This window comes from Cavia porcellus, unplaced genomic scaffold (genome assembly GCF_034190915.1).
Source record: "Cavia porcellus strain 051 isolate PalLab524CR breed Dunkin Hartley unplaced genomic scaffold, mCavPor4.1 scaffold_26, whole genome shotgun sequence".
Taxonomy (NCBI): Eukaryota; Metazoa; Chordata; class Mammalia; order Rodentia; family Caviidae; genus Cavia; species Cavia porcellus.
This window is the reverse complement of record NW_026947509.1, coordinates 36900054-36923592: the sequence shown is the minus strand read 5'-3', so window position 1 is coordinate 36923592 and position 23539 is coordinate 36900054. Positions and strand designations below refer to the sequence as shown.

At 36.8% G+C, this 23539-nt stretch overlaps 1 protein-coding gene across 7 annotated transcripts in view; it reads right to left on the bottom strand.

Annotated features, from left to right (window-relative positions):
• Sphkap (SPHK1 interactor, AKAP domain containing) overlaps positions 1 to 23539 on the bottom strand; it is a 167513-nt gene that overhangs the window by 81586 nt on the left and 62388 nt on the right. For 5 of the 7 annotated variants that reach the window (XM_063237205.1, XM_063237204.1, XM_063237202.1 and 2 more), the window contains one exon: positions 16138 to 16245. The exons of the other annotated variants lie outside the window; for them this stretch is intronic. In XM_063237205.1, the coding sequence (XP_063093275.1) occupies positions 16138 to 16245 (108 nt within the window). The remainder of the gene's footprint in view (positions 1 to 16137; positions 16246 to 23539) is intronic. 7 annotated transcript variants of the gene reach the window in all.

The window sequence follows — 23539 nt, the reverse complement described above, 5'->3', positions numbered from 1 at the left end:
ATTTATTCAGAAAATCTGTTAAAACAAAGACTGTGCTATTTAAGCCCAAACCCTAACTTTCCCCATTCCTCCCCTTGCTCTAGTTTCGCCTTCCAAGACTTCCCTCATGGCCTGTTCCCAGTATTCCTCATCCCTCCAACCCTAGGCCAAAGAGGCTAAATTCCTAGTGAGTAAATCCAAGAAGTTGAGGAAAATTTTTCTCTAACTACAAGACAGAGGTGTGTTGGTGGGGGAGTATTAAGGCCTCAAATTCCTTTACTCCAGCTTGCTTGAAGGAAGAGATTCCACATGAAGGGAGGCAAGCTGAGAGCTACAGGATGCCCTTGTGCCCTGCTACCCGATCGTTACATAGTTTAATGGAGAAATTTCTCAACTAGTCTGTTCATTTCTCCACCTAAGTGACTCTTAATATTTTTTATTTCAAAAGATGCTTTGAGGAGACTGATAAAAAATATCAAAATCACAAATAGTTGGAGAAGGCTGATAAAAATGCATCTGTGCTGTCCTAAGTTACATTTCTTGTTGGTGTGGCAAAAATACCTGACATTCAAAATTAAGTAAGGAAAGATTTATTTAGCATACAGTTGGTAGAGGTTTCAGTCCATAGTCAGCTGGCTTCAAGGCAGGGCAATCATTCAGGTCAGTGGAAGACAGCAAAAGCAAAAAGAGGAAAAAGGGAAAGCAAGCCTCTTTTCCTCCTTTATATTGCATGCAGGCAACCCACTCTAGGATGGGTGTAGTACTCACATTTCCATTTTCAGCATTACGGTTCAGCATGCCAGTTCAGCAATGAACAGTCATTAATTTTAGATCCATCATTAATTTTAGCCTTTGAAAAGCCTGCTCCCCTGACCACATGAGGCTTTTGGGGGCCATCTAGACACAAACCATAACATCTGCCCACACAGAAAAACACACACAGTATTTCTATATGATTTTAGGCATTCATAGAACCCACAATAAGAACTCTTAGTCTGAATATAAGGCATCTTCTTTCTGGGTTAAGCTAGCTCATTGTTTATATGTGGATGACAAAATTTGGATGTCACACAGAAATGCTTTTGTTGATTAGACTTTGATATCTGTTCATCACCAACTTTAGGGACATATCTGGAGTAGCTGTAGAATTACTATTGTTGTGAAGGTAACATTAACAAACAGATCTTAAATATCATGGTGTTTGAGAATTTATAGAAAAAGTTTCAAAAGTCTTAGGAAAAAGTAAGAGTGGAGTTGGTGGAGAGTCACTGGTGAACTGCCAATGTGTAGTGGGAGTTTGTTTCTTTTCTGAGGTGGCTGCTTCAGAGCAAAACTGCCCTCTTTCAAGGGAGCAGTTTTATCTTACTGAATATTCAGCTTTGGCCTTGACTTTTATTTGCCTTGCTCTCAATTTTCTGTTGCTTTGATTTGCTCCTTAATTCTCCATATTGCTATATTTCATGCCATCTTTTATCTGAAAAACATTTTTCATTGTAATGGAGCATGGTATTTCTAAAGGACTAAGTAAAAATAATGCATATGTTTGATAACAAAGTCTCAAAGTTATGCTTAAATTTACTGCAAAAGATCTCATGTCAAACCAGCAAATTCTGTTGTTTTTTAAACATGGCTGGGAGGATTGGATGGAAACCAAAGTAGACCACAAGTGAGAAGATTTATCTGTGCATATTACTACTTGGAGAAGGGCATAATTATCAGATGATTTCTGTCTTCCCTTCCAGTGATATTTTTTTCTATTAATTCCTCTTTATGATATCTACCATCCACTATTCTTTGTACTTACTGCATGTGTGCGTGTATATGTGAGTGTGTGATGTGTAATAGTTGCTTTGCTTTGGAGAACTGGCACAAAAACACACATGCATATACAGTGGTACATTAGTTCATAAACTTAATTTGTTCCATGATTCTGAGGAAGATGGCCATGTTCATGTTCATCACCTGATACAGAGTTCATGAGCAGAAGTTAAATTCTGCCGAATGCATGTGTTCTTGAACTGAATTGTCTACAAGCAGAAGCATTTGTGAACGGAGGTATTACTATATAATTTCTTAATCATTTTTTGATCCCTTTATGTCTCCTATCTTCCTGCTCCTTTCCCTTAATCTTTTATTTCTTTCTTCAAAATGTCTACCTCCCTGTTTCCTATCATCTCTCCTTTATTTTCCTGTATTTTTTTTCAGGGGCAGGTCTTCTCATATATGAGAAACCATGTAACCTTTAACTTTCTGTGTCTGGCTTATTTCACTTAACATTATGTACTCAAGATCCATTCATTTTCCCCAAAATGACATGACTTCATTCATCCTTATGGATGAATAATATTTATCTATATATCACATTTTCTTATTTCCAGAGCTTAGCTATTGTGAACTGTGCTGTTATAAACATGGGCATGTTCTTCTTTTAAGCTATTGGAAATTGCCTGAAGTATTATTGCTGGTTGGCTTTATCTTCTTCCCAAATATGTCAGTGTGTGAATCCTACACCCTGTACATGATGTGTCTCAAATTTTGCCTTAACTCTACTCCTTTATCCAAGCCAGATTTAATCTCTCTTTATCTCCTGTTCTAACCCTAATTTTTCATCCTTTATTGCCCTCTGATTTTCTACACTCCTCTAAAGTATTTTGACTGTATGCATTTATTAAGATGCAGAGGCCTACTTTGCCCATATTTTCTTATTTGCAGAGATTCTTATATAGCAGTTTGCATGTTATTAAGATCCAACCAAAGCCAAGAATGGTGGTGCATGCCTGTAACCCCAAGACTCTACAAGATAGAAGCATAACCAACTGAAACTCAGCCTGGACAACTTAGAGAATAAATGTTAAAAACAAAACAAAACACCCAAAACACTAAAAAGGGGCCAAGGCTGTAGCTCAGTGGGAAGGCTCTGGGTTTAATACCTAGTACCACACACACACACACACACACACACACACACACACACACAGGGAAGAGAGAGAGAGAGAGAGAGAGAGAGAGAGAGAGAGAGAGAGAGAGAGAGAAAGAGAGAGACAGACAGAGACCCAATCAATATCAACTGAATGACCAAGAGTAGATATTGACTGTTGAGAGGAATGTAATGTTGCTTTGGCTCGATGGTATAGACACATAAAATCTTAATTATGTTTATACCTATGAATGACATAGCTAGATATGAGGTGACATAATTTAGATGCAAATATGGCAGTCTTGGATTTATAGAAAACAAACTAAAAGCTATCTAGGGACTTCTCAATCATATCGATTTTAGGTCTTGACTATGGATTAGTAATGGAGCTCTACTAATTCTCAAACAAACAAGATAATCTTACAGTAAAGCAATTATACTTTTTATGATTTTGAAAAAATGTTGTGCTCACAGAACTAAGAATTGGTGGATCAGGGCTTAGACCTAACTTTACTATTGAGTTTGTCTGTAGGCCTTAAGAAGGCCTTTCTCTTTCTTGTTGTTTTGCTTCCTCAAGTGAAACATGAGGGCATGGGCAATATATATTTTCAAGTTCATTTCAGACCTTGAGTTCCATCATTTTATGAATCGAAGCTTAGTCACTACTTTGTCAGAATCAGAGAATGCCTATTCATTATGTTTGGTTAGCCAGGTGATACTTTTCTTTATTGCTTCTATCTTATTCTGAAAAATCAATACACTGAGTATATTTCAGTGTCAAAGTGTTCCAGAGATAGAGTATATTTTAATTTGCCTGAAATTTTGCATAGCACTTTGAAAATTAAGAAAAAGATGGTGAATCAACTCCTTTGGAATTAATAACAAGTTCCAATGCCAAGTGAAAGAGAAGGACAAGATGAATATAATTCTAAAGGTAACAGTTTTGGGAAATGAGCAGATTATAGAACTGTAAATAGAAATAGAAAATTTTGGAGGCATAACAAGCTCCTGTATATGTACATACCTTCAGTGGTGTTAATGTGGATATTTTTGAGGTGTTTTTGTGGGTATTTCAAGCATTTAAAAATAAGCCTACAGTGTAGGGATGGTGGTTATCAGCTGTAGACCAGGCAGAAGCCCTGATGTATGGATAAAATGGTACCATTAAAAACAGAGATAGACCTTTAAGAAACATCAAGATGAGGATGAGGAAGGATGTGTCAAATTCAGAGATGAAGATAAAAAGTAATGATTCTAGAGACAGAAGCATTGGAAGGCAGAATGGAGTTCTTGAAAGTATTGAAAAATAGTTGATTTTTAGAATCTGGAGGAAAGCATATAACTTCAGAAAGTTCTGGAACAGCTAAGTAAGCTAAGCATGAAACTGTATCAGTGGACTTGGTGACGCAAGTGAGAATAATTTCAGCAAAACAGAGAGAAAAGTGAACTGAATCAAGCCAATATGCTTTTCATCTGTTATAAGTTTGAAAGGAGGGGGACACAGGATAGTTGGTTTGACAGGAAAATGAAGTCAACTAAAATGTTTTGTTGTTTGTTATTTTCACAAAAGAGGGCTCCTAGAACTGTCTTAGCAAGAGATAATAGAGAAGGGCTAAATCTGTTGAGAGCAAGGGGAAGTACTTTGATGGGGGCTAATAGCAAAATACCCTTTAGTGTAATAATATTAAAAATGTAACTGTGTACTATATAGTTTTATCACATCTCATATTCTAATTAAACCAGACTAAAGGTAACAAAAGGAAGAGTCATGATTCACAGAAAACAGAATCTTCAAAGGGTGCTTAAGTGTAGATATAACTAGTAGATCAATTCTTATCTTTTGGATCACTTTTGGTTGTGGCTTTATGATGAAGTGCATCATATCAAAATAATCATTTCAACAGTATATATATATATATATATATATATATATATATATATATGCATTTACATGCATGTTAATAAAAGATATCTTCTGGAAGTCAGGGCATGGTGAATATTGCAGTCTGGTTATGAAGAGTCATAAATTGTTGGACAACCATCTCAAGTAATCCGAAAGGGCATAGGCACAAAGTACTTGGTTCTGGACACAACATTTTTGAGTTGGCATTATTTGTGGAATTGTCTAATGATAGGGATCCTAAATTTAAGTACATGTAGGAGTTTGCTGGTAACAGGAGCAAGGCTAGGGTTGTAGGTAACAAGAGCAGGAGCGAGGCTAGCACGTGATGAAATGACAGATGTCAGCGTATACCCTACCAAAACTTACACAAGAGGACAAAAGCATCTAAACAGATGTATGGCAGGCAGTGAGACCGAAGCAATCACAAGACATCTAACATGAAAGAAAAACCAAGGACCAAATGGGTTCACTGCTTAATTTTACCAAGAATTCTTTACATAAGGGCGTGCATCAGTGCTCCTCAAAATATTCCATGAAATAGAAAGGGAAGGAAATTTTCCAAACTCATTCTCTGAGGCCAACATCATTCTGATACCGAAACTGGACAAAGACACAAATCCAGAAGAAAGCTTTAGAAGCTATAGTCCAATATCTTTTAATGAACACAGATGCACAAATCCTTAATAAAGTACTTGCAATTTATTTAAGTGAACAAAACACATTAACAAGATTAGTGATCAAGTTCGTTTAATTCACGATGTACAAAGATACTTCAACCTACCCAAGCCTCATGCAGTCATGGAGGTGGCTGAATCTAGTGTTTGTGACTGGTTTGTTGTCTAGTGCTGGGATTGGTGGTGTGAGCCCTGTACCTGCCCTGAGGTGGAACCAACATACAGTGGAAGGGAGGGAAGGATGCTCCTTTCCCCTCTTTGCCTCTTTAAACTCTTGTCTCTTATGGTCATCATGAATGTCTGCCCCTCAACCACGCCACCCTGCCTTGAAGACAACTGAGTAGGGACTGAAACCTCCAAAACTACAAGCTAAATAAACTTGCTTCACTTTGGGCCTCAGGTATTTTGTCTCAGCTGCAAGAGAAAAGTAACCAAGACAATAGTGAAATACAACACATGAATAGAATCAAGGCTAAAAATCACATAATCATCTCAATGCATGACAAAATTTAACATCCTTCATGATAAATCTCTGAAGAAAATAGGTATTGGAAGATCATATTTCATTATAGTAAAAGCCATACACAACCAACACACAGCTGACATCATTCTGAATGGGAACAAACAGAAAGCCTTTCCTATAAAATCAAGAAGAGACAAGGATGTTCACTCTCATGACTTGTATCCAAAATAGCTATTAAAATTTTAGCTAGAGCAATAAGCAAAAGAAATATGTGAAAGCATTGCAAACAGGAAAGAAAGAAGCAGTTAAATTATCCTTGATTACAGGTGACATGAACTTGTACTCAGATGACCCTGAAGACTGGACCTAAAGGCTTTCAGAGATGACAAATGGATTCAGCAAAGTAGCAAGACATAAAATCATCACACAGGCAATAGCTTTTCTGTACACTAATAATAGACTAGCTAAGAATGAAATCAAGATTGCAATTCTGTTCAAAATTGCAATGCTTGCCTGGCAAGTCCAAGGTCCTAAGTTTGATTCCTAACACACACACACACACACACACACACACACACACACACACACACACATATGGGTTTTAAATAGTACCTAGGGATCAGTGTAACAAAAGAGGTAAAAGATTTCTATCAGTTAACCTTTAAAAACACTGAAGAAAAAACTCAAAAATGATGATATAATGACTTCAACTTCACTGATTGTCAGAAATAATACAGTTAAAATGGCCATATTACCAAAATAAATAAACAGAATCAATACTATCCCTATCAAAATAATAATAACATTATTCACAGAATTAGGAAAAATAATCCTGAAATTCATAAGGAAACACAAAAACCAACAATTGCCAAAGAAATCCTAAAACAAAGAGCAAGGTTGTGAAAATCATAATACCAAATTTGAAATTATATTACAAAACCATGGTAATAAAAACAGCAGAATATGGGCTCAAATATAGACAAACTTGCAAATTTAACAGAGTAGGAGACAAAGATAACTTCAGCTATCTGACTCCAAAAAAAAGGTAGACAAATTACAACCTGTAACAAATGATGCTGGAAAACCTGTATACTGACTTGCAAAAAATTGCAAGTAGTGCCCTATCTCTCATCCTGACCAAAAATAAATTAAAAATATATCAAAGACCTAGATATAAATTGTGAAACTTTGAGCTGCTTAGAAGAAAACACAGGGAAACAATTTTAAGTCAGAGACACAGGCAAAGACTTCCTGAATAGTATTGTAATAGCACAGGAAATAACAGTAACAATCAACAAATAAGGGTTCATCAGTTTAAAAAGCTTTCTGCCCAACAAGGGAAACAGCTGAGTGAATAAACAGCCTACCAAGTGGGAAGAAAATTTTGCCACCTTCTATTCTGACAAAGGGTTACTATCTAGCATAAATAAAGAACTAAAAAACTTAACATCCAAAAGTCAATCAGATCTATCAATAAGTGAACAAATAGCCTGAACAGACACTTCTCAGAAGACATACAAATGGCCAATAAATATAAGAAAAATATCAACATCTTTAATCAACATCGAAAGTACACTGAGATTCATTTTACCCAGTCAAGAAGGCTATTATCAAGAATACAAAACTAAATAAATGCAGGTCAGCAAGGGCGCAGTAGGGGATAGGGGAAGGAACACTTCTGCATGCCTGATGAGAATGCAAATCAGCCTAGCTCAGCCTCAGTACAGATGTTCTTCTGAAACTAAAAATGGAGCCATCATTCTCCCCAGCTATGCCACTACTTAGAATATGCTGAAAGGAATTAAAGTCAGCATACCCTGGGGATGACCTGCCTACCCGTATTTATTGCAGTACCATTCACAATAGCTAAGAAATGGAACCAGCCAAGGTGCCCATCAACAAATATGGTATACGCACATAACGAAGTGGTATTCAGCTACAAGATACACAAAAATTCGTGATTTTCAGGAGAATGGATAGGTCTGAAGGTGGTCATGTGGAGTGAAATAAGTCAGACTTAGCAAATATTACATAAACGTAATCTTAAAAAGGTGACATGGAAATAGACTAGACTACTACATAAGAGAAAGGACATGAGTGGAGAGGGAAGGCAATCGAGGGATGGATATGATAAAGATATGTTATACACATCAAAACACAATGTGTTGCAAGGTTGTTAGACATTAATAATAAAAGGAAAATATTTTTTTTTAAAAAAACACAGACTAAATTCAGACAGACTTACTTAGGTTTTAAATTAGACCCTGTTGTGCTGAGTCAAGTGAAATATCCAGCTCATTAGAAACACCTCTTAGTTTAAGGAACTGATGCAAAATGACTGTACATTTATTTGTGCCCAACTTCTCCTAAAAAGAGAATAGCTTTTTTTGATAAGAGTAAGGTTGTTAATTTGACCAGAGTCTGAAAAAAGATTTTTTAGCATGATTGTTTTCTCCTATTTCAAATGGAAAATTTTCTAGTCTTAAAATATTGCACGTTACTCTGCCTTAAATACTAACAATCTCAATAGGAGGCAGAAGAATTCTTTAAATATTTACATAACATTTGATGGCTTAAAAAATATGTTACTACAGTGCACAAGTTTTTAACTGATGCGTAGAGTTTTATTTTTTCCCTAAGAATGCTATTCCAGCACCTTAGTGAATACAGTTGTTAACTATCAGCAAACGATTCATAAATACTGCTTTTGATTCCCACAACTCCAAACTTGTTTTTGAGTGTGACACAGAGCATACTGCCCGGCACAAAACTTCTCTTCGTTGTTTTAATGCACTTTCCTCTGAACTGAAAAATCTTTAGACACCCAAGGAATCTTGTCTGAAAATTGGAATATTCCAGTATTTAATACTTGTGCCCATATTTATCCCATTTCGTGAATGTGTGTTGGTGTGGGGAAAAAATTCTCTGCTCTTCGTGTGGAGCAAAAGTAATCAGTTAAGCTATAACAGATTTTGGTTAGTTTTAAGAGTTATAATAAAACTTGAACTGAAAAAGGCAAAACTTGAATTAAAAAATAAATTAGACCTTATTGGCACTAGAAGGAAAATATAAGGAACAAAGACTAAATTCAGATAGTCTTGGGATTTAAACTAGACTTTAGTGCTGTGATCACAGCCTAGGCAATTTTTTTGATCTTTCAGAATCTTTTTCCTTAATAGTAAAAGGAAAGTAACACTGCTACCTACCCAAGAAATTTCTTGTTAGATTAAATACCATGGTGCTTACAAAACATTCAACTCATGCCTCACAGTACATGATTATAACTGATTGTGTGTGTTTTTAGTGACCTATACTCAGACAACTATTGAAATACTCAACCTAAAGAAGGATTGCTGATAAGGTAAAAAAGAAAAAAAGAGACAGATGTCAGAAACCAGAGTCTGAAGGGTGGGTTGCCCCACAGATACGGTCTGGTTTGCTGAAAAGAAATTTGTTGGAAGGAAATTTTAAAATAAGCCAGCATTACAAATCAGCAGATGTAATACTGAAAAAAAATTCTGACTTTTTTTCAAAATTAAGTATCTTTAACTGAGGGCCCACTTTCTCATTTGGAAACAAGGTTAGTAGACACGGTTGCTCATTCCAGCTTGTGTGGGAAAGTGTGGAAGGTATCTCAGTTACAAATACCCAACATCTACACATTAAAGGTACAAAGGGTAATTTTGGCTCACACTTTGTTGAAGTTTAAGTCCATAGTCAGCTAGTTCCAAGTCAGGGTGGCAGGGCAGAGGGACAGTGCAGAGGAGAAATGGTTCATGGTGTGGCAGGCAGAAGGCGGTGGCGGCAGCAGCCATTGTGACTTCATTCTGACCTTTTATATTCTATCCAGGTTACAAATCAATTGATTGCTGCCACTCATACCCAGGGTGTCACACCCTCAATCTTCATCACACATCCTAATCCAGTCACCTTCAAATCTTCCCACCTTGAGGCATGAGGTTTGGGGGTAGGGGCATCTAGACACAAACCACAACAGGAGAAATATCCTGGCTTCCAGTGGTAGGTCTGGTATATTCTAAGGTTAGAGTCCGTTTCTTCCCTAATGCTTTTAAATTACATGCTACACAACTGCATTATATCTGATGAAAGAAGTTATAACTAAAGGTAGTATATCTCAGTCCAGGACCAGGTGGGCTGAGATGTTCCAGGGGCACTGAATTTTACTTGGCAGCAAAGGCAATGGCAAGTAATTAATGGACTGTGGTTTACCCTAAGCTGCTCTTGACTGTCTCTTGGACCTTTCACTTTTTCCTGGTACAGATGGCCTTTGATGACAGGAACACATGGACTGGAATCATTATGGAGTAGTGACGTCTATGTTTTCCTTCTATGACTGTAGAAGTGTGAGAAGTGTTGCTTGGGGTAAAACATGGGACTTTGGGTTAAGTCACCTCATGGTGATCAAATGCTACAGTATGACAAAATTTAGAGCAATAATTCCTAAAACGGTATGATTTTTGTGCCATTATCCTCCCTACTCCTGCTACTATTAGCATCTAGTGGGGGGCTGTTGTTACATAATATTTTGCAACACATAGGCCAGTCTACAAACAACAAGGAATTATTCAGCCTTATATTTCAATAGAATTAAGGATAAGACACCTTGCTTTCAAAGAATCCACTTCTGAGTGCCTATTAAAATTACCCTAATTACTTCTGACCTGAGCTGTCTGCTTATTGGGTGTGTTAAACAAAACCGGAGGCATAACTTAGCAAGGGCCAAATCTCTCTTCATTCCACGTAGCCTCTTCAGATGCTTCTGCAAAGTACGTTAAACATTTCCAGATTATTCAATTAAATTCCTCCAACATTGCAGGTATCACGAACCAGACAATAATACAAGTGATGTTTATGATATAAGTGAGGGCTGTCACTACACTCAAGAAATTATAATATCAAGTAAGGGAAGGACAGAGATTATGCTTCTTCTTTTGGCATTTTCTCATTTCCTCATAGGCCTTTAGGGACAATTTGTGGCATTATCACAAAGAAGAACATTAATAATCCAGAAACTACAGAAAAAAAAGACATCTTATGGCAGTCATCAATTAAGCTCACCATATATATGTATTATATATATATTATATACATATATATGTATATGTATATATATATATGTATGTGTATATATATATGTATATATATATATATATATATATATATATATATATATATATAATTTACCTTGAGAACCTAAATTTTAAAAAGAAAAGTAACTAGCTTTCCTGGAAATTTAGAAGAACCAATTAGGAAACACAGGTTAGTCAAACGAATAATCCTACTGAAAGGAGGTAGACAATTACGTAGTCTATCTTTCAAATTTAAAGGTGTTTTAATAAGAACAACTATTTACTGTGGTTGGTTTTTTGAGATTGATAGGCTCTCTCCTCAGAGAATAATTGCTGTAGTAGCAGGAAGTGTTGACAGTTTGGAACTTGAAGTTATTCTGAACTATTTTCCTAATGTATTCTGTCAAAATGAATGAAAACAGAACCAAGAAATGGTATAAACACTCAAGTTTTAAAAGCACGCTATTCATCTAACTGTATTTTTAGCAGTGACACTGTCAAGATTCATGAAGTACTTTATAATGTGTTTGAAACTCAGGCTTCCATGCTACAATATTAATCTCTTGCTACCTCTGGCTGGGGATCACCCTGCAGACGTCTCTACCTCTTGTCTGAATCTCTTCAGCAACTCAGACTTGCACACTCAGCCACCTGTTGACTTCTTAGCTGTGTGACAAGAGCAGGTAAGTCTCTCTCCCCTCCCCTTCCTTTCTTTCTTAGTCTCCCATGCAGAAAATGATGGTACAAATCACTCAGGAGCTCAACCCCAATATCAGTGGAGTTAGGCCAGGTGTGATAGTGCATGCCTGTAATCCCAGAACTCAGGAGGCTGAGGCAGGAGGATCATTGTGAGTTCGAGGCCTGCCTGGGCTACAAAGTGAGTTCAGCGTGAAGTACAGGGTGCGAGCTTGTCTCAAAAAAAAAAAAAAAAAAAGTGAAGTAATTGTTGGTTTCTCTTCCCTTCATCCAGGCTGCAAGCATGTCCTGTTTAACATATTTGTATTGACTATTCCTTGCTTTACTATCAAGTGTTTGATTTTAATGATATATTTAACTTCTACAACACGTTATAAATATATATGCATATCTAGCTAAATAACTACTATAATAAAACAAATACGTACACCATTTCCACAGATATCATTCCCCCTAAAAGTTGCCAGAGCTTTTATAATTTACTCTTTTCTCAATAAGCCTGAACACATTACACTATTATTGCTAACTATATTCTTCATGTTGTACATCACAAGTTGCCTTTTACTATATATTTCATTGTATATTTTTTATATGCAATTACACAATGAAATTTCATTTTCAAGTGTCTAAATATTTTGGAAATATGCTTTATAAAGAGTGCTTACATTTTCACAGTTACGCTTCTCCAGCACACTGATCTAATGCTTGGCTTCTGGAGTTCCAGGGATTTTTTCGAAATTTCTTTGTACTATGAGTCAAAACCATTCTCTCCAGGTCTCTTGGGCTTCCTGAGGGTTCTCAGGCACCGCTGCGCAGGCGTGAGATGAGACCCCTGCTCCACGTCACTGAGAGCTGCTTTGCCCACCTGTTTTAGCGCTAGATTAAAAACTGGGTCTCTGAAGTAGATTCTTTATGGGCTCATCTAAGGGTGTAGCATTACCCACTAGAAATATGTCAGAATAAAAGAAATAGAACCCACCAGGGCTTCTTTCTTGGACAAAGGCACAGGTTGAAGAATGAGGTCCTAGCGGGTGAAGGCTGGGGGCTCTGCACACCCGCTCCTCACCAGGAGGCAGCTTGCTTAGCCCTTGAGGCAGCTTAAACTGCTCTCCAAGGTGAAGGAGGCCACTCACACATGGGTTTTTGTTTTGCTCTGCGCGATGCAGCAGGGTTGGAGTTTTCTTTTTCCCACAGGCAGAATTTAGCTTTTTTTTAGAAAAAAAAAATTTTGAGTGGCTATTTAAGGAATGCCTCTGTTCACTGGGCACTGGATTAGCAGTCAGAAGGGCCTCTGCAGTTCTGATTTTAAGTCTGGTTTTAAGTGTGTATGTTCCATGCTAAAGTAGCTAGGAAAAAGGCACAGTGTCTGTATCTTATTCTCAAAGGTTTCAGAATGCAAAGTCACACATGCATTACTTAGCTCTACACACACGTAAGAAAAGCATAAATAGCAAACGTGGCAAAAAAAAAAAAAAAAAAAAAGACCGTTTGGGGAAACTGACAATTCTTCTTATCATATTTCTTACAATTAAGGAAATAAAACTAAATTTCCAACTTGATCTTTTTTAAAGAAAGGAATCTTATCTGCTTGAAAACTTCCTAAGTATGTCAACAAGATAGTTATAAATTCACAGTTCTACTGTTATGAATTGCCTCGATCATGTGAGCTTAGATTTTTCCATATAAAAACTTATGAACCAAAACATTTGATAACATTTTTTCTAAGATTCAGAATAGACAGAGCATAGATACACATGGAGAAAATATAAAGTAAAGGTCAGTCATTTAAGATTTCCTAATTTTTACCTTTGGGTTGAATAACTATAGAATAACTCTTTAATTTATTATTTTTGCAGTGTCTCGTGTGGAATGTTGAATGCAACTTGAAAGCTCGATCTATTTGTTCATATGTTTAAGACAAATACAACATGTTACAGTACTGTGGCTCATCAGCTAAAATGCCTGCTTTGAACAGAACATAATTTGTTTAGGAGATGAAAATGATCAGTATGGAAAAGAATCTGACAGAAATCAAGAGCGGAAATAATATACTCATAGTAATGTTAATGAAGCATTAAGTCAAAAGATGATGCCTGAAAATAAAAATTAAATTCCAGTAAACAGCACAAATAAGCAGAGGATTTATAAAGATTAACTGAGCTATTAATTTTTAATTTTTTAAAAAGGTAAAAAAGGTCAAAAGTAATAAGTCCAACTCTTACTAGTAACATTAAAAACTTCTATTAAAATAATGCCTTGGCTATTTTAGTTCTCAAGATTGGTTTCCAATTCGATTACTCTCATCTATATTTTTTTCTTAAATGCACAAATAAAAAAACAAGTCATAAAATCCTTAACTACAAAAAGAAACATACCTTGAAGTTTAGTATATGTTATTTTTTTCTGAAAATGAAAAATTAAGAAGAAAAAGTATCATATTATTTGATAGGAGAACTTTACTTAGGAAAACGTAAACATAGTTCTCATACTTGATACTCTTTGAAAAACTATTCAAAGTGACTTTAACTGTCTCCCTGAGCCAGTGGCTCATATTTGGAGTGTTGGTCATATTTCTGTCTGCTTCAAACCAATCTTCACTAAAACTCTTCTTATGAGATGTGGAAAGGATGAGGTTCCATACTGAAGAAATACAACTCATGGTTTTATGCTTAAAAATTAACCAGATATACTGAGACACGGCCATAACACCCTGAATATTTTCTAATGCTGAGATCATCCTTAAAGAAAATTTCAAGTAGGTATCTCACATTTTGAAAACATTGGTCCACTGAAGTAGTTTTAAGAAAATACAAACGTAGCTACTTGGAGTTAATTGTAATGAATATGAAACAGATTTCATAGGGATAATATGAAAAGGGGGCTGCTAATTTTGGTCACAAAAAAGTGGGTTATAGCTGCAATGAACTGAGAGCAGGGTTGTCTAGAGTTATGAATGGATTGCAGAGTAATAATGCACAGGTTAGCATTGCTGTGGGTTCCTCAGTTTCTAGCTTATTTTTTATTAGAGTTAGGTTTGGAACATTATTTCTTATACAACTTTTAAGAGGGCACTGTTTTAAGATGCAACATTTTTATTTTCCTTTAAAATAAACTGTTTTCATGGTGATGTGGAGAATCGATTTCCTCAACTTGTATGTGTTCTTCAAGTGCAGGACTTGCTAATGTAAGCACTGCTTGGATGATACTTTTGACCAAAGTATGGCCACTAATCATCTGCATTTTCTATTTCTTCCTCTTTTGCAACTTATAGCTATATAATTTCATATCTGCATTACCAAGTGCCTGGATTTTCCTACTCATTTTAGAACTGAATTTGTAAAAAGTTACTACTGTTTCATTACTTGCCACCGTATCCTGATTGTCTTCTATAGAGATTTTTAGCCCGCAACTAGTTTTCTGGAGTCTAGATCAAAAAGTATGAAAAATCACAGAATCATGATCATTAGCTTAAATGATAGATTAATTCAAGAGTGGTGAGTGGACTATCAGTCCTTGTGCTATGAGACTCTGCTCTGAAATAATTTGTACCCTCTGTTTGCCAGGTATACATCCAGTTGGTATATATAAAAAGCCTCCCTTTTCCACTTTCAGCTTTCTTTCTTTGTTTTTTTTTTCTTCTTCTAACAAGAATGCTGGCATATGACTTACCTCCAGGAATAGCCCAGAACTGATGCTCTCAGTTTAGTAAGGAGAATTACATTATATTTTCCTCTTTTTTGGAAGTACTCTTTCCAATTTCTGCAATCATGACCCCATAAGAAATAGATGATTTCAATAAAAATGAAAGATAGCTTTGTAGATTGTGTAGGAAGGAGCATATTTACATTAAAATTATGTATTTTCAGTCTAAGCTGTAAGAATTGCGTTATCTACAAGAAATCCCTTTCTTTGCAAAGAAAGGTTTTGTGTGTGAAACACAGGTCTAATTAAGACACATGCTTGTTTATTTCTTAGGCTGAGAGGATTTCCGAATAATTGCTGTAATTCGTAATAATGGTGGAAAATATCTGTACAATTTATGTATTGGAAAATGCCTGTATTAAGTGTTATAAAATATACTGAAAATTATCCAAGAGAGTTAATGAATGCATTTAAAAATTTTCAAGCTACAATTCTATTTATGTCTTTATCTCTTAGTCATTTTTGAAAATACATCTTCTTTTCAGAAAAATTGATCAGATTAACTTACATGGTGAAATGAACAAAACTGCAACAAAAAAATTAGCTCTTTATATTGCCCTATTAACAGTTTATGCAAACTACTTATAAGTTTTCAAAAGAATACTTTCCCAATCTTGTATTTAATAAATTATGACATTCCTGTCTGAAGCACAAACACATGTGCCCACTCTGCCTTGCTTTATCCAAAACCCCTGAGAATTCTGTGTACTTACGGAAGCACAGTTTTCAGACTTGTCTTCCACAAAACCAATCTGGCAGGGCGTTCTCTGATTCTGTAACCAGTAGTCTGTGGACTCCAGCAAGCTATTGCTGCGGAGAACCTGGGGGAACCAGAAAACCTTCTCAGTGCTTATTCGGTGAGCCTCTCTATTCAAACAAGCAGCTCTCTTCTAAAAAAAAATCCTGGAGGTGTTTGTTCTTTTCCTCAGAGCATCTGGATAGGAAGAAAAAAACTTCCGGGGTAATTGCACCACTAGACAGTGCAACATATTCCATCAGAAATGGCTTGGAACAATACATTGTTAACACTTGTTCCTTCTTTCATCAGGAAACTTCAATGCATGTGTGACTTTGGCAACATTTCCAGTCAAATGGTTTGCTGGGGAGTGCCCAGTCCGCAATGAGAATAAAACTTCACATACTATTAATGTTATTTCACAGTGTGAATGTTTTGTTTGTATTCATTTATTTATTTGAGACAAGCTCTCTCTATATAGTATAGGCTGGCCTTAAACTTACTTCTGTACTTCAGACTGGCCTTTAACTCATGGCGATCCTCCTGCCCCAGCCTCTGAGTGCTGGGATTACAAGCATGCACCCCTGATCATCTTACTTTGTATCTTTTAATAGTTTCTCTTAACTTCTGTGCCATTGGCTTTCAACACTGCTAACATAGGTATGAAATAGGGCACAAGACTAGAACACCAGAGATAGTATGTCAGGTTAAAAATGATTAGGAATCACTCCATTATCTAACCACTTTCTAGTTCGAAATAGTATACTAAAGCAAAAAGGTTAACTATGTGCAGTAACAAAGCTGAATATGATTTGGAAATGCTTTGTTTTGGGGCTTGGATTTTGAAGCAAGAAAGCAAAAGCATATTTCAGAAGCCACATAATTTGAAAATGCAGTGTTATAAATGACCATATAATCCAGCTTCTAAAGGATGTTAGCACTATCCAATTATTGCTAAATGTTTTTCATCTTACTCATTATTCCCAATACATGCCATGGAACTCTATTACAGTGCCACTCTGTTAATGCCTGGCTACCACCTCCACTTAAACACTGTACCAGATTTAATTAATTTTGTTAAAGCTACTAAGTTAGAATGACACTTCGATTACATTTCATTTGTACAATAAAGAAACTGTCTTATTTTGTAAAGATAGAAATATATTATTTGTGTCTCTAAATAGAATTATAATTCTGACATATTTCTTTAACACTCATTTTGAACGACTGATATTATTTATAAACCTTTCCTTGCTCAATGATTATCATTGCCCAGATATGATAAATTCTCATGTCTTTTCCAAAATAATACAAGCGGGCAATTGAATAACGAATTTAAGCTGTTACTATAACTACATTACGTAATGATGCTAAGTCATGTCCTTTGTAGCTCTCAAGTGCCCTGAGTATGCAGTGGCACTTTCCAATGGCTATGTGACCTGTGACAGACAGCACAACGGAACAGTGGAGCAGCAGATGGGCTAGCACAGCTCTCCCAGGTCAGACTTCAGGAAATCTGGAAGTGCAGTAACATTGAACTTACATTGTTCTCACTCAAAGATTTATTCTGTTTGGGAAAAGAAATGTTTTTTCAGGAAAATATGTTAACAGCATGTTTATTATTTTTAATTTGTTATTTTAAAACTAAATATTTCCATTTTTGATGTGCTGTATGGAAAACTTCAATGCATACATCCCATATAAACAAAAGCTCTTTAATCCCTGACAAGATGTTTAAGTTGCAAAATAACTTTTATTAGAATGTTCTGGGACTTGCATTACAATACGTATATTTTAACTTTTCACTGTAATCACTATGGTATAACGTAGGAATTATGTTAAAGATAAGAGTCTTTAGAGAAATTGTCATTTTGAAGATGAAGTACATTGAGGTGCAGACATTTTGGAATTTTGCCCCAAATAGTTCAGAATTTGATTTTGGATTTGCTCTCGAAGGTCCCGTCACACAGCTGCCTTTCAAACTATGTCTACTTTGTGGTGTGTTTCTGAAAAGCTGTATATATCTAATTGTTGTTCATAGAATTGAATTTTCATGGATTTCCATTTTAAAATGATGTTTTAAAAATATAATTCCAAGGAGACATTTTTTTCTATTATAAACTTTCTTTGTATTGGAAATTAATATAATTTAACTAATCCATTTGGCAAGTATCATTAGCATCTTAATTTCTCTAAGGAGTACATGACTTTAAATCTGTTTCAGTTAATATTAGACACACTTATGTCACTGAAGTTCTGCTCCTTCCCTTACTTTGATCTCTAGATTTGAGAATTTCCATCACTTAGGGCAATCATTATGCCTATGTCTTGTGAACATTAAGAGATTTAAAATGTGAGTACCAAATGAACATACTCTATAATGCAGTTTAATAAATCTTCTAACAGAGTCCCTCCTTAGTCATTTCAAATTTCACTTCTCAAAATCAGGCTTTGGATCTTGTCTATATCTGGAGGTATTCAGAGCATAATAATATTATGCTTACAGCAAAAATCGAAACAGAAAGAAAACAACTTTCCTGGAAGTGTCTGCGTCATTCTTGTCCTGGGTCATCTGAGCAGTGGTCACAGAGCTCAGGCACATTTCATTTTGGTTTTTCAGGACAATGTTGGGCTGGGTCTCCACACTGGAGTGAAGTGGAGTGGAGGTGGTGGCAGCCACCAGCCACTCAGAGTCCCACAGCCCAGGAAGGGGACTCTGACGGTAAGACTGCAAAGAGCAGAGCTGGTTTTCGGTCAGGTTTCTCCTCCACTCCACTTCACTAACCCAAAGAAATCAGCGTGAAATTGTAGTCTGGCAGCTCTTCTACTTTAAAGGTATTACTTTTTGTACTTATTTTAAAAATAAATACTAAGAAGATACAAGGATCCTATCTGCAGACTAAAGAAAAGTTCCAGCGCCTTTGGACTGGCTCTTCCAGTGGGAATGAAGCCTCCCCTGGGGCTGTGCCACAACCCTGCCCTGTTGAATGTCTTCCCCAAGGCACTTCTCTAATTGGGAGGAAGCGGAAACAGCAGATGAGGAGAGGAATTTAAAACAAAACCTGACTCTTAAGATGGTTAAGAAATATTTTGAAGAGCATTTCTTCGTTGAAAGCATTCATTTATTGTGTAACTTTAAAAGTCTGTTTTATTCATCATAACTAAGAGGTCATCTGATTATGTCCATAATTAAAATACATTTCCTATTCATTTCACTAATAGCTAGATTATTATTTACTTAATATTTCTATCCTTTGATTATTGATCAAATAGCAGTACACTAGAACTCTCTGAGTCAAGGTCTTCATATATAATATCTGAAATGAGTGTCTGGACTTGTGGGCAGAATGAAAAGATATATATATATATATATATATATATATATCTTAGCTAATGTACATACGCATTCATAAAATAGTGCTTGGCAAACAATAAGGGCTCAGTAAACATTCGCTACCATAAAAATTATTATTTCCTTCATGGAAGCTTGGACAGGCTAATCATTTGTCTTCTTGCTGTAAACTGAACATTTGAGCTGGGGTCCTTGCTTTGCCTTAAACCTAGATTATGCCCCCAAGCTTTATGTGTTCAGAGGTGGGCTTTTGAAAGACCACTGGATCAAGGGCAAGCTGTCTTTGTGGGTAGATCACTACGGGGAAGAGTCCCTAGTGCTGTGTTCCACTGGGAGGTGGGGAGAGGAAGCTGACATGGGGGTGGGTCCCGAATGGGTTTCCTCCATTCCTGGCTGCCTCCTCGATACCATGAAGTGAGCAGTGTTCCCTTGATGGGCTCTTTCACTCCGCCTTTTCTGAGTTACAGCTGGCTGACTATGCACCAAATGCTCTCACAACAGTGAACAAAATTAAATTTCCCCTCTCTTATATTACAGGTGTTGTGTATTTTGTCCTAGTGAGGAGAAAGCCCTTGAGATGCTCCCAAACATCAAAGCATTCAAGCTCCCAATATCAAAAGATTACACAGCATGTTAATGAAATTTCCTGCTTTCTCATGTTTGGGGTCCACCGTGTCCTTGTCTATGCAGTCACCAGCCTGAGGGCCCCGTGTGGGTAAGTTCCCTACTGGCTCTGGGTCTCAGTTTGCCTTTTGTAAAAAACTAAGTCAAGCACTTCCGCACATGCATCACGTAAGTTCCCTCCTTCCTGGTCCACACCTCCTCTCTTTCTCCTCTTCCCACATGCATTAAGAATCAAACACACAAAGAGAATAAAAATGCAAGCTTTAATAAACCACTTAATATCAGATGTTAGTCAATTCTAACCTGTGAAAAGCGCTGTGTTTAATGGTTTGGACAAATGATTAGAAAAAGAAGTATGCTTGAAGGAAGAATACGTGCTTGAGAACTTAATGATTTTTGAAGCTTTATGAATATAATCCCCCTGCTGAGAGAGCCATTTCTGAGGTGGAAAAGAGAGAAAACAATTCACCAGGCACTCAACGGCTCACTTATTTATCTGCTGTTTTTAGTTCCAGACTTACAGATTTTAGATGAAGAGCTAATAATGAATGCTGTATATTCACAAATTTGAATTCATGTCATAATTTCTCTTAAGATTTCATGGATCTTCTAATAAGGATGAAAGACTCTTCTGTACCATGCTAGTTACTTTTCCTTTGAGAGAGAGAAGTGAGGTGCAAAAATTTAGCACGGATATAAAACAGGGAGTGGGAAATAAACCCTCAGCAAACTCAACACATCCCTAAAGTAGTTTAGATTGGAGAAGACTGTTGTTTATGGACGGAAATAGAAATCTGGAGGCAGAATTATAATTCTATATCATCCCTCCTTTACCGAGTGAACTTGGGCACATCACTTACTTCTGCGGGGCTCAGCTTTGTACCTGTTACATGAAGCAACTGAAACCACTTTTGAAGGCTGCCTCAATGATCAAATAAAAAAATGATTGCAAAAGGCTCAAGTTTTAACATAATAGGCAGTAGGTACATGCCTGCTACTGGGATCGAAGGGCAGTAAACTTTAGACAATATCTTTTCCACATTGATTTTTTTTCCATTTCTACAGTTTTTGACATTTTTTCTTCTTTTGTGCATTGTTTGTGATATCCCATTCTTTATATTTCCCCCTTATTTCTCTACTCTCCTTCTCTAGTTAATGTTCAATGGATAAATTTTTATTAAGGCCTATTAACATCAGATTCTGGGAATAGTAAGATAAATTAAAATGACCTCTAATCCTTCAGAACTCTGACAAGGAATAGAAGCATTCCTAGGACTGCAATGAAGAGAGTAGTGTTTTGATTGAATGAAAAGCAAACACATATTCCAAGGATGGACTGATCAGTCTTATCTGAGCAGAAAAGACAGCAAAAGAATTTGCACTTGGCTAGAGCGGTGAGGTATGGATTTCCATTGTCTGGTGCAAGTAAGAAAGCCAGGAAAGCACATGTGTCTCCGACTAGTTGATTCTCCGCTGCCCCACTCATTAAATATTTCCTCTGCTTTGGTTTTCAATGTGTTGCTCTTTCCACTTCCCGGGTCATTAATTAGCACCGAGGAAGGATGACTCACCCATCTCCGTCTCCAGTTTTGACATTTCTCAGGAGCTTGGCGTTTCACACTTCTAACTCCTAGCCATTATGTTTAGATCCTCTGTTGTCAGCTGGGACTCTATGTCCAAGGACGAACTGTCCTCCCCAGGGCAATCCTTACAGGCAACTGGACTCCTCAGGTCGCTGAGGGCAGGGCAATCCTCCTGGGAACCTCAGCTTGAAACTCCTGTCTGAGCTGGACCACCTCATTGTCTAGTTTTAGTTTTAAACAGAAAGCTTAATTTTTCTTTCATATATTGAACATTAGAAAATAATTTAAGGGTCTATTGTGGCCTAATTATATGATGCAAATAACACAGAACTGTTTCTCATATTTAAAGGGTTTAAAATCTGGTGTGGAAGCCCAATTACAAATAAAGGAGCATTGGAAAACACACTGAAAAGCAAATTGTGGTTGGTATTATAAATAAACCCACAAATGCTTTGACAGAATAAAAGATATGAGGATTGCTGTAGTCTGAATGTCTTTCTCTCCAAAAGTCAGCTGAAATCCAGTCATCAATGCACTGGTATCAAATAGTGAGACTTGAGAGATGGTTGGTTGTAAAGGCTTCTCCACTACAGGCAGGAGCAGTGTTTCTACACCAGGGACTTTGCAGGGAGGGGCCTTTACCCCTTCCCTTACGTGAAGGCATGGCAGTGGGGACTGTGGGTGAGGAATAGGTCTCACCAGACCCTGACTCTTTTGATGGTATCCTGTTTCTTGGACTCAGCATCCAGGATTGTGAGAAGTAAATGTCTGTTATTTACAAATAACAGGTGCTAAAGTATTTTAAGTAGAGAAGTCTGAATGGATTAAGATAGGAATTGTACTTGGGTAGGAAATTTAAGGGGAGCTGGGTCCCTGTGAAGGCCCAAGCCAGTAATGTAAGAACATTGTTTCTAACCCTTTGCTCATTTCTTAAATCCACATAGCAAAGAATAAGAAGGTAGACACTGAAATATCTGGTTTCAAATTCTTAAATTTTCCATCAGTGAACTGTGCAGCCTAAAACAAATCACTTAATCTTTGAGACTTAGTCCTTACCATCTACAAAATAAGGGATCGCTTATGGATATTAGAAGCAATGACTGCACATAACATTTGATTATCTTACAAAGAGTATCTCTATTATTGTTGGTGGTGGTGATGATGAGGTGTGGGGGATGAGGTGTCACTTTGTAGGCCCAACCCCCTCTAACCTGCAATTTACAATAGCCCCCCTGGTATGCGAGACCGAGGTAGAATAGGAATGCCTGTTCTCAGTGAGATCCCTCACCCTCTGGAATCCATACTGTGAGCTGGCTTTGTTTTGCAGAAATCTTGAGGAAGTGGCTGGCCACCCTTTGTGACACTAACAGCAGACAAATTAACAACATTCTTGAGCTAATAAATTTCTTCCTGGGCTAGAGAAGTTATGAGAACTGGTTGTGATTATTTACTTCACTTAGATAGTTTTAGAATAAACATTGTAGTCTGTCACGTTGTAGCTTGCCACAAAGAATGCCTTTTCACTACTTAATTATCTGGGCTCTGTGAACTGATCGGGTTTACTATATATGAATCCTAAAATAAAGATTGTGCGTGCAGTGCAGTGTAACGTGGTGCAGACAGCAAAGGTGCCGTGTCTCTCCTGTCTTTCTTTTCCGAGCACTGTACCCCCCGTGTCCCGATCAGGCGTGTGTGCGTGTTTACCTTTCCCGGAGTTCAGAGTGCTCTAAGACACTCACGACAATGAGGCACAATTTTCCTCCTGAGATCTTAAGCTCAGTTGATTTATCGATACGGTAAGTATTGATAAGGCCTTGTAT